This window comes from Python bivittatus, unplaced genomic scaffold, assembly GCF_059951505.1.
Source record: "Python bivittatus isolate LINGU-HERP-01145 unplaced genomic scaffold, Pbiv_v1 ctg000970_np1212, whole genome shotgun sequence".
NCBI classification, from domain to species: domain Eukaryota; kingdom Metazoa; phylum Chordata; class Lepidosauria; order Squamata; family Pythonidae; genus Python; species Python bivittatus.
The window spans coordinates 4,183,874-4,196,061 of NW_028277121.1; the positions used below are offsets into that span (position 1 = coordinate 4,183,874).

A 12,188-nucleotide genomic window follows, 5' to 3' on the forward strand; every position below is an offset into this window, starting at 1 on the left:
CCACATATGGTGTAAAGTACCAATTTCCTTTTTAAACTTCCAACATACATTCGATATTGTGTTATACATTTTTATTTAATTTATCAGGGGTTATGTACCACCAGTACATCATTTTATAAAAATTTTCTTTCAAATTATAATTTAACTGGGGGGGGGGGTTCCTGTCAGCCGGCCAATCGTGCTGGCGCTGCTGAGATCTGTCACTTTCACTTACATCAGTGATTTTCCAAGGGCTTCTAGCCACGGGTCTGAGTGCTGTTGCTGCACATCCCTTCAATTTAAGCCTAAAAATGTACTGATTTGTAGAAGGTACTCCAATTCTACTCGTTTCTTTTTCTGAGATTCCGTAACATCAGTCATTTTGATTCCACAGCATGGCCCAGCTGGATGTTTCATTTACTGATTTCGGATCAATTCGAATCCTGAACGGAGCCGGAATGTGCAATTCTTCCCAGACCTTTTCGCTGTACCCCAAGAAGCCTTGTGGGGGGGGGGGGGTTGCTGAAGCTCAGCTCGTGGTGATGCCTGCCTGCCTGCCTGCCTGCCTGCCTGCCTGCCTGCCTTCCTGGTTAGACCATCGACCACCTTGCATCCAGTTCTGGGCTGTGCATGTTAGGGAGGACAGTGAAGGAATGCTGGCACTGTACCTCTGCTGAGACAGCCTAGGAATTCTTTAATTCTTTTTTTTTAATTTATTTATTCATTTTTTATTTTCCAGCTGCATCACCTGTTGGATCATGTTCACTTTGAATGCAGCTTCCTTAGGCAGGAAGACTGGAGGACCGAGAGTTTGGGGGCTCGGCCCCGACCGCTTTTACCTCTTGCGACCTCCTTTCGTCCTCTCCTGTCAGCGTACCTACTTGCCTCTGGTTTTGCCGCTGACATGGGCAAAAGAGCCCCTTTTATTGCTTCTGTCTTCTCTTGTGGGTCTAATTTCCTTTTGTGCTTTAGCCTTTCAGGGGTTTTTTCCTGCAGATTAGCTTCATGCTGATCTGCCTCCTTGGTGATTTACACACGTCTTTCATTTCTACACATTTCCATTTTAACTTTGACTGCAATCAAAAGCTCTTGAGCGTGCAGAATCGTCTGCTCAGCAGCCCCTTTTTTCTCACTGGAAGGATGTGCACTTGTATTTCCAGAATCTGACTCTTCCAAACCCTCCTGCGCGCCCTCGTGCCATTTCCATCTTCAGGGAGAGGCTGCAGGTTACCCATGCCAGGAGGGGAAGCCATTACCCCACCCGTCAGAAGTGAAACAGGACGGTTGGATGGGATGGTGAAATCCCGTTGCTATTCAATTTATCTTTGTGTTTTCATCTTTGTGACAGGGAGACTCGGGAGGTCCTCTGGCCTGTGAGAGGGACGGAGTGTTTTACCTCTATGGCATTATCAGCTGGGGCGATGGCTGCGGCAAGGCCATGAAGCCGGGTGTTTACACGAAAGTGACAAAATACGTCAACTGGATTAACCAAGAGATACAGCCCGTACCAAAAGGATAAGTCGGGCTTCTTATAGGGACGGATTGCCTTCGCGTGCTACCAACATCACAACTTCCGTAGTCCCTGTTTATAATACGAAGTGCTATTTCTACTGAATGTTTCTTTTCCTGGTGCTGCAAAACTAGAGAAAACAGACTTCAAAATCCAAGGCGCCCTGCAAGGAGGACCGACGTCCGTGTCCGTGGCCCACTTCCGTGCTGTGGCGCCCGCAGGCCTCCCCTTCTCGATGGACTTCCGATGTGCAGCGCAGGAAAGGTCAGCTTGGCTGGTCCTCTCACTGGTCATCTTGGGGACGTGGACTGGGGCAGCTTCCAAACCCAAACCCAAACTCAATAGAATAAACCCCAGGAACAAACATATTGATTTAGGACCATTTATGTATAATGGATCAATTAAAAAGATGGTTCTTTTTTTAATTAAAAAGGGATATAACAAATGATCTTTACAAAGCAATATTACAAGATACCCATATCAAATTTAAAAAGACATAAACATACAAAATAATATTTAAAAAAGACCATTTACAGTCATGAACAAACTCATATATGCCTTGAAGAAGGAGAACAAGATTAAAGAGGCCCTCCGTTTCGCTTTGGGCACCGAGTTCTGTTCTTAACACTTCCAGCTCTGAGCTTTGGAAAGCTGCCCCATCACTCTGGAATATAAACATTTATTTCAAAAACCTCACCGGTCAAAATCAATGAGGTCCAGAGTTCCTTTTTAATGGCTGCATTTTTCTGTCCCCCTTGGGGCTCTGCTCCCCCCAGAGCAATCCTCCTTTACCTTCCTTGTTTGAAATGGCATAGCCACCCCTGCGCCACCTACCCAGGTTCACGCTGCTACCTTCTTAGGTCCCGTGCCCATCTCCTTAAGTCTGGACAGGGGGAGCCGCATCTGCACGAACGCAAGTACTCTTTCTCAGGACTGTCTTGGGGCTGCTGGTCTAGACCAGACAGGGGTGAGGTCACTTCCTGGAGGTCGTGGCCGTTGCGTCTTCCTCGGCAGCTCAGCGGAGGTCTCAACGGCCAAGCCTTGGCTTCAGCGAGCGAGAAGCACCGTGCAGTGCCAACGTCTTTACACACTAATTAGCTCTGAGGAGGGGTTTGAGTTTTCTCACTACTGCTCACCTTCACTATTTCTCAGCTGTGTTTTCAGATCTCTCATACAATCTTTCTCTAGCAAAGCGTTCTTCTCAAACATTTTACTCCATCTCTATTTCGGGTCTGGCACCCAGTCGTTACTAACAATGATTTTGCCCAGAGGGGCTCCGCTCACGCTTTCTTTCCCTGACAATCCAGAGGAAATTATAGCCGGGGCGGGGGGGGGGATGGATGGCTACTGCTGTCTCTTTTCTGCCTTCACACAAAGGGTTACAACCCGGCTCAGAGTACCTGTGTGCGGATCGGTTGCTCATGTGCCATCAAGGGGGTGTCAGGTCTTGCGATCAGAAGGCAGAGCTTCTCCAGGATGAAACTGTATCTGGACAAATCTTCCAAAGAAGCCTGTGGAGAGAGGCCACATCCAGATTCCACACTCTCTACCCCTCATTCTTTCAAATAGGAACCCATTTACGAGTAAGAGGATGTGGCAGAGGAGAATGGGGAAAAGATCTGGTCTCCCTCCCACCGCGGTTGCTGTTGGCCCTCAACCCTCTCCTCTTCCTGCTGCCTGAGGGTCTCGCCCTGCTCCATCTTCTGACAGACTTGAGAACCCAAATGCCCACGCTGATTTAGTTAATACATTTATTGAGTCGATTTCTTACGGTTACTTTCTATACATGACTTTTTATTATTCTACTGCGTGAACACTTATCCTTTTGAAAATGTTGTGCAATGTTAAAAGTCCCTTAATACATATGTGTCAAATACGTAAGAGTTGTTGTCTGCCTGTGTTAATAACAGACATTCAGCTGCCTACATTCATTATTAGGGAATAAGTTTCTAGCGATCAGGAGGAGGACCAGGAGATACCTCAAATATGCGTGAAAGAGGCCTTTTAGACTCGGTGGCTCAGTGTGAGAACCTACTTCCAGCCCTCCAGACGGAGGCAGGGCTCCAGCCTCCCCCGGCAAGGCTGCTCTTGCGACAACAGGCAGGGGTGTCCCTTGAGCTTGGTCCTCTGTCATTGACTTTGGGGCGGTTACTGGCTGGGTTAGCTTCTGCTCCTTACAGTCCAGCCAGTAACTCTTACTTTTCTCTTCTGGGTTGAAGCATGGACACGTCTTCCTTTATGCGCTGAGATGAATGTCCAATGCGCTGCTGCATAGTCCCATCCATCCGTCCCTGTCTTCTATTTCTTGTGGCCCCGTATTACCCCCACCCCCTTACGGGAAGGGTTTCTCCTTAGCCCCTCTTCAGTTTCAGCCTCTACCCAGCTACGCCCGGTCTACAGAGAGAACATTTATACCTCCCCTTATTCTTCCATCATGGGCTTTGCTCTCAACTCAACCTGTCCAGGCCCCGACCAGACACAGTATGGCATGTCTGCGTATTCCAAACCCAACAACTGAGCTTCTTTTGGTATTTTCGTAATATCATTGATTTGGTGCCATCATTCCAAATTCAGTCCAATTCTTTTATTCACACAAATTCAACTAGAAAATCAAACTATGGGATTTTTGGTCAGCATAAACTGAAGATTTAATATCCATTTCACTTATTGTTATCACTGATTGTGATATGACCCAGAATATTTTTTTCTTAAATTCAAATAATGAAGTGTAAAGAAAATTTATAATTTTAGAATGGGATGAAAATGCCTTCACATTATATTTAAAATATAAATAAAGTTTCTGTCTCTCTTAAATGTCTTTTAAAACTAACCATATTTTAGTATTTATACTTTGGGAAAGAACTATACCTTGTACAACAGAACATAATAAATACATTTGTTGCATATAATAGTTCTCATGTATTTTTTCACATACTACAGTATTTGCAAGTACAAGAGCAACCTTCCTTTAGAATTCCATACTTATTTTTCCCAGCGGTATGTGATCATTCAATGTATTTAGTTATCCTTTGAGAGATCCTGGAGTCTCAGGTGAAGGCAAGTGGATTAGATGGGGAACGCCCGGCTCATGGCAGAGAGGAAACCAGCAGGCCTGGTCAGCGATTCACTCCCTGATCTTCTGGGGGTGGGTGGTGGGGGGAATCTCTAGATACCTCCTGCTTCTCCCGCAGGGAGCATCGCCGTCTCCATCTCCTCAGCTCCAGCTTTCCCACCTCTTGTTCAGCACAGTCTCCTGAGAGTCTTGTCCAGGTGTTGAGCTGGACCCCTCTTTTCAGCACGGGCTTGCAGCTGGTGCTTGGACTCCAGCCATGCAGCCCATCTTCCGACTCTCTTGCTTCTGGAAGTCGCTTTGTTCATTCACCTTAGTTTTTCTTCAGGCATGGCTAAGGTTTGTGCTGTTTTCAAGCAGGAAACCAAGCATGTCAAAGCATTAGAGCATGGATTTTTCATGAAAGGAGATTCTTGGAGATCAGGGTTGAATTTAAATTTCATTAACTGTCAATCAGAAACAGAAAGAAAAGTATTTTCAGTGTATTAAGCGGACTCTCAGCCACTGCCTTTCCCCCCTCTGTCTCACACTGTCAAGCTCCCCTATCAAAAATTCCTGGAGCCACAGCTCCACAGAGCTGCTGGGCTTCAGCTTGGCTAGCGGCTCTCTGGCACAGAAGAGCAAGGATGTCGCCTGCCAGAATGCAGCCCTAGAAAACAGTTGATTGCCCTGATGACCCTCCTTGTCCATAGCAGAATATCAATGCCTTGTTGCCCTGATGCTGGCTAACTGCAGACAGCAAAGACAGTCATAGTGTCATAGTTTGGTGACAGCCAGATGGCCCTCCCAGGCCTGTCTGAGTGGTGTGTCCCAGACATAAAAGTCCTGTCTGCGAAGTCATTTGCATCCCTTTCTTTCTGATTTCTTGTGAGCCCTTCAGGAGCTGACAATAACAGACCCAGCTCCAGAGTAGAGGACCCATTTCTTTTTCAGGATTAGTATGGACAGCCTGGGTCTTCTTTAGACTCTCAGATGACCTGTCTTCTACTGATCCTGCCCATTATTTTTCTAGAAAAGCTACATAAATCTGGCTAAGCTGTGGTGAATACAGCAAAGAACCCAGTTCTTCAGAACACAGGGAATAGAGGAAAGAATAAGGGAAGGGCAAGGGTTACTAACTTGCTTATATTAATTCACTTTTGCAGCTGAATAGGTTCCTGCAAAGAAATCTATGGACTGAATCTCCACTGCTGGAGGGATGCAGCCTTTGGAAGACTATCCTGTCTTTGGTCATCTGTATTTATTTACTCAATTTGTATGGCTGCCCATCTCACCACAGTGACTCGAGGTAGCTAACACCATTTATCCTGACGGTCTTCAAGGTGGGATGCTTGGATGTGAATTACAGAGTCCACAGCGAGGAAGGACTGGTTACTTTGAGTAGTTATCTGTGAATTCACATAACCTGCCTTCCTACCCTGCCTCAGGTGACCTCCAGGTCTGCTAAGAAAAGCCTTGGATGGAGCTACTGCAGTCACCTAGTATCCCAGGAAGCAAATCTGCCAAACTATTCTGTAAGGTCTCAGAGATTCTGAATGGGGCCCTGCGCAGGCGTATGACCCCTCTATGTGAATCCCTCAATAACCACTTGTAGAACTGCTGTCATAGGTTAGTAACCAGTTCTTCCAACTGCATTAAGACCTAGGAGGTGCACCATGTATGCCTTTGCTGGAACTCACTTGTACAGAGCAATGAAAGAGGATCATCAGGAAACCTTCATGGATCTGAAGGCTGCTAAAAGCTCCAGTGCCTTGATGCAGAAGCATCTGTTGACCCGTAAGCCTGGCCATTGTGCTCCCCGCTCAAAGACAGACACTTCATTGAGAAAGGACCCTTTAGGGCACCAGATCCAACCCCTACTATATCCCAGGAATCCAAATGAGAACATTCTTCTCCACGGACACATCCAGTGAAGACGAAGCTACTGCCTCTCCAGATCTCTGGGGATACAGTGAACTCGTGTCATTAGGAGTTTTTCCAACATTCAGTTGGAATATGCTTCCCTCTAACTTAAATCAGCTGTTCTGTCCTCACTGCTCCCCACTCCCCTCTGTCTAGTCTAGGCATTTCCTCTGCCTTCAGTCTCTCTTCATGGGGCTTCAGTAAGGTTGGAACAAATCAGGACAGTTGGGGCAATTGTACCACATAGCTTAGAAACCATTTTTCTGTTCATGTAGCCTAAACATGTATTGCTTTCTTGGCAGCCCCATCACCCTGCTGGCTCATATTTAGTTTGCAATTATGTCTTATTCTGATCTTTTCATAACTACTATTGGCAAGGATAATCCCATCCTACATATGTGTGTTTGATTTCTGTTTCCTATGTGAATAACTTTGCACATCTCATAGTTCATCCAATTACTTTCAGCCAATTTCTCTAACCTATTAAGGCTGATTCCAAGGGTATTTCTATTTTCTAAGATAGCTTATCCCACCTAATTTTATGTCATGCCCAAATCTGTCAGCATTCCCTTCATTTCCTCACCTATTATAAGTACACTTCCAGGACTGAAACCTGTGGTACCTCCACTCCATAATTCATGCTAGTTTGATGAGTAACTCTTGATAATCACTCTTTGAGTATGGTTTTTCAAGCCCACTGAGGATTTACATAATGGACATGCCATCTAATACACATTTATCTACCTTACACATTAGAAAGTTATGCAGTACTTTGTGAAGTGCTTTGATAAATTAAGGTATATATGTAGCATTCCCTCAAACCTGAACTGATTAAACAAATGAAGTAAGCTTAGCCTGAAAATCCATGCTGATTTGTAGAAATTTTAGATTTTCTTCATGGTTGCATGGATGATAATTAACACCAGCACCAGTATTTATTTTTAAGGGTAGTCCAGATATTTTAACTTGCTATGGTTTAAATGCATTTCTTTCCACATTTAGATATCCTTTTACTATGGTAGGTATCATCCTTTGCCCCAATGGATGTGCCGATGATGAAGCGTAAATGAAGCACGTATTTCAGTTCCCATCTACGTAGTCAAGCATCATAACTTATTATGTTGGTTGTTGCCACATTGTCTAAAATAAATTCAGTCTCCACCATGGTGGGTCATCAATCTCTTTGTCAGGGAAATGGTGGTCAGTAGTTTGGTGGCTGGGAGGAAAGCTTAGGGTCAACTCCCACAAATTTGATGGCTAAATGAGGAGAAGGAAGAATTTCTTCCAATTTATATAGAACTCTAGTGCAGGTAACAGTGGAAGGGTTGACTATAGGTAGGCATGCAGTTGGGTTCAAGATTGGACAATCAGAAGTCAAACATATCTCTAGGGAAACTTACAAATTTTATGAAACAAGGGGTATCAGAGCAGTACATTTTGTAAAAATTTTGAAGGTTGTGAAAAGTCCAAAGGGAGATGGAAAATGCTGATTCCCAATAATGAATCAAAGGAATTTGGGATGCAATGGACAGATAGCATCCCAAAGTTCTATGATGGAAACCAAGAAAAGGAAGAATCACAGCCAAGGTTATCATGTGAAAATCCTGCAGTTCATCAAACATGTTATTCTGGAAGAAGAGCCTGATCCCTCTTTCTCCAGCTGGCCCTGGTTCTCTGGCTCCTTTGCTGGAGAAGGACTTTGCTTCACCAAGAGTTCTGGATGGGGCTGTGACAGTGAAAAGGGTGGAAAGGAAACTACGGAGTATCCATTTTGAATAGTTGTGAGCACTCAGTAGTCTGTGGTAGCATCAACCTTACGTTTGTGAGGAATTCTAAGAGGAAATCTTGTGTTCCTATCCAGAATGGGCAAGTGAGTCAGAAATGTCACTTTTCTTAATTAAAGGGTTTCCCCATAACTGATAAAATATATTCTGCTCCACGTCCAAGATTCTTTGGAAATCCACATTAAAATCTAGACTAAAATATGTTTCCATTTACAAATTTTGAAATTGGGTGTCCTTGCCTTTGGGGTGAGAAATTATTTTTGCTTGGTTAAAGCTCAAAAAACAAAACAAACAAAACAGAACAAAACCTTGCTGCTATTGATGCTGAGCACCCAAACTCAACAACCTCAACGACCTTAGGAGAGCAGCAGGCAATAAAAAAAGAGTCGGTCACTGCGCAGTTCCAGCCCTGGGCCTGCACATCTCTCCTCCATAAGCAAAGTGGGAAACTGTGGCCAGATTCACTGCTGTGCAGTTTCACCAGCTGTCCCCCAAAATAAACTCATATATCAAGCCCAAGTTTTATTTCTTTAAAAATTATCCTACAATGCTCATGCTGCTTCTTTACACTTTCAATTTACCTGGAAGGAAGGAGCTATCCTAGGGATATGAAATAAGCCATTTCTATAAAATAGATTAATATTGCTTTTTTCTGGGAGAAGTTAAACATTGGCTTTGGTGATCATCTTTTCCAATAGATTCATCATCCTCTCTTGCAGCTGCAGACTCTGGACTTGGATAATGTTCTGTTGATCTAGAATCCTTCGCACTTCCCTGCAGGTTTCCTCCATGGCCCGGCTCAGTTTCTTTTGTTCTTCTAGCATCGCCTCCATTAGCTTTAACTTCTTTTTTTGAAAGCTACAGCTTTGCATCTTTCTTTTCTTTACAGGCCTCTCTTCTGTTCTGAAATGTAAATGTTGCAGCTTTAAAACCACTTTGTGTAACGTACTCCCGTGTGTAATTTTATTATATCAAACTAATTAACCAAAGAAAAAGTGAACACATACGCACACGTGCACCCCCCCTACAATATTAACAATGTGATGCAACATAATCAGAATAATAAGTAATAAAAACAAAGAAAGAGAAAAGCTTGGAAAATTATAACTAGTAAAAGATTTGATCACATTGCTCAAAATTCTCCTTCCTTGTGTCTGTTGAAAAAAACATCTTAATTCGAATCTTGGCCTGCAGTGCATATGAATGGTCCACTGGTACAGATCCGGTATAGATTTCTCCTTCCGATGCTGTATAATCACTCTTTTAGCCACCCCCGCCTCAAAAGTCACAGTTCTGGGTACCCTGATGCACTTCAGGCCCGGGGATGCAGCCAGGAAGAACAGGGAGCCTCTTTCCAGAGGCACATTGGCAGATTTCAGCCTAAAACAAAGCAGGTCCAGACCACGTGAATTAATGTTCCAAGCCCCCCCCCCCAATTAAATCTTCTATGGGTATGTGAAATGTAGGCAAAGCAAAGGTGGCGCTTGTGGCATTAACCTTACTCTGAGATCTCAGAAAACGAATTTCACACGATCTGAGAAGGGACATTCAGGCCGGGTGAAGGCCAAAGCGAAGGTTGTCCGTTGCCTACAAGACGGGGTTACGGGCTTGAGTCCGCTCGGGTCCTCCAGGACCTGCCACGCACCGGCTTCCGAGCGCTACGAAAACCCTGCTTTTCATTCTGCAGAAGCTTAACAGGAGCCCTCCCGCTCGGTGAGAAGCAGGCGCACCAAGCAGCTCATCTGGAGGGAGAGGAGCGCCGCTGTTCTGGGGGGCTCTCCTCCGGCGAGTGCAAGGCCGAAATCAGCAGTGGAGCCGGAGAGGGGTCAAGCCGAGGCGGAGGGCGCGTCCGCTGGGACTTCTGCCCTGGGCAGGGAGCCGCCTTCTTCCAGCTTCGTACTTCTGCTCTTCCAGTCATATTACACATGACCCAGTTTACTCAGAAACTGATTTACCCCCCAGTTTTACTCTGGGGTTATTCCAGAAAGTAAGTTTCGCATTGATAAAAGGACCAAGATTTCACATATGTGTTTTATAGGCACTGAGACTGATCCCTGCATAAATGGGGAAACCGAGAGAATCAAATAATAAATCTCACTGAGCCCAAAGATATGTTGATAAGCCTAAAACTGTAGAAAGTTAAATCCACCTTTCCCAACAGAGAATTGTAATTTGCACAGTGAAAGCCTTGCGGGGTGTTCCTGCCAAAGAACTTTATTCCACAGGCTGTAAATTTGTAATAATGAAATAAATGCAGGCCAGCCTTGTGGGACGCTTGCGAGCCTCTTCCGCCGGGAACGCGTGCCTGGGGCGCGGAGAAAAGCGCCCTTCCAGAAGCAGGGAGGGGTGCTGAGAAGCACGCAGTGGGGGCACCCGACCCCTTGCAGTGGAGGCGAGGAAAGGCGGCTGGAGGGACCCAGGAGCCCCAGGGCCGGCAGAAGGTCAGCATCCCCAGAAAGAGGATACAGCGTCGGCTGTGGAAGGAAGGTGGCGGCTGGAGGTGCCAGTCGCTGGGGCGGGGGGAGGAGACCCAGAGCCCCAAAGGACCCCCGGGTCAGGGGTACCTTGCTGAGCCCAGCGGCCAGGAGACTTCATCTTCATTTGGGGAAGGAAAAAGGCAGGGAGCTCTCATTGAAGCAGAAAGGAGGAGATAGATCCTTGCTTCTCACAGACACTGTTTGGGGGAGACCGGAGTGAGGCCCAGAACCTAAAACCGAAAGCTGGTAGCTGTAAGGAGGGAGGAACTAGCCAGAAAATGCTGGGTTCAGATACACACAGCGATGCAAAGAATTTTAAAGACTAATATTCAAATGAAACCAGAACTTTTCTTCCTGGGACTAATGGACAGACAATTAGAAAACAACTATGGAAGATTGTTTTATATATGATAACCGCTGCGAGATTATTATATGCACAAAAATGGAAAGACTCTGAAATACCCACAACGGAGGAATGGCTGGTGAAGATGACAGAATTAGCAGAGATGGCAAAATTGGCTTGTCTGATTAGGGAAAGGACAATAACCACATTTATTAGCGACGGAAAACCCCTTATGGATCTTTTGCTGGAAAAAGAAAAAAATGAACTTGTGATTTATGGGTTTGATGATTAGAAAGGGTAGACTAAGGAAAGAAGGAAATTAAGTTGTAACCTTAGACAGAGATGGTAAAATGTAAATGTACTTTGCTGGTAAGATCAGAAGCTGCTTCTTTACAACTTTTTGTTCTTTTTCTTTTTCTTTCTTTGCACCTTCACTTACTTAATAAACTTCTTTACTTTCTTTACTTTTTTCTTCCAAAATTTGTATTGTTTTTGTTCTCTCAAAAATTTCTTTAATAAAAATTATATATAAAAAAATAGGAGGGAGGAGTATTATACCATAGAAGTAGGAAGTCCGTCATCGGCAATTTGTAACTCTGAACATTTGAAAAACGTATGCTGGGAAACACAGTGGAGAGAAGACGTGTTTGGGACAGATTTGGACAGCAATTTGTATAAGCCAAACAGGATGACCTGTCCTGGGCAATGAGGACAGCAGAAAAGCCCCCCCCCCCGTAGGAAAACGTGGCAGCCTCAGGCACACCCCTTCCTCACTCAAGAAAAAGGAGGGGGCAGGAGGGGAGAGAGATAGTAAAACCTGTAAAAGTCTGAAAGCTAAGTCGTAAAACAATAAAAAAATCAGGAAGGTGTTTAACAGATAGATAAGGAGGAGTAGAAACAGGAAGGGTAAAGTGAAGAACCCAGTGTTTGGGCAAAGAACGATGTTAAATACAGAAAAACTTTCAAGGTTAAAAACTGAACTCTAACAAAAAGGAGTGAAGTTCAAATAAAATAGAAAGGAACATAGAAATACGAGAGGGATAATGTTAGAAGTGACACAAAGACATTTCAGTCTTCAGTAAGTTAATGTTCTGACTATTTTGTATAATTTGTACAATAAAGA

General features: G+C 44.6%; 2 protein-coding genes across 4 annotated transcripts in view; one reads left to right on the plus strand and one right to left on the minus strand.

Moving 5' to 3' along the window:
* Nucleotides 1–3,697, plus strand: part of HGFAC (HGF activator) — a 33,367-nt gene extending 29,670 nt beyond the window's left edge. The window contains exon 12 of the mRNA XM_025170026.2: nt 1,328–3,697. Coding sequence (XP_025025794.1) covers nt 1,328–1,498 — 171 coding nt within the window. The 3' untranslated portion in view covers nt 1,499–3,697. The remainder of the gene's footprint in view (nt 1–1,327) is intronic.
* A 642-nt stretch (nt 3,698–4,339) lies between these two features.
* Nucleotides 4,340–12,188, minus strand: part of MSANTD1 (Myb/SANT DNA binding domain containing 1) — a 42,043-nt gene continuing 34,194 nt past the window's right edge. For 2 of the 3 annotated variants that reach the window (XR_015794185.1, XR_015794186.1), the window contains 2 exons: nt 8,827–9,148; nt 4,340–5,005 (listed from right to left, as the gene is read on the minus strand). Coding sequence is in view for 1 of the 3 variants with exons in the window: in XM_088131260.1 (XP_087987386.1) it covers nt 8,908–9,148 (241 nt within the window). In the remaining 2 variants the exon portion in view is untranslated. Of the gene's footprint in view, nt 5,006–7,413; nt 9,149–12,188 lie in introns of those variants that run through there. The other variant, XM_088131260.1, reaches the window with a different exon arrangement.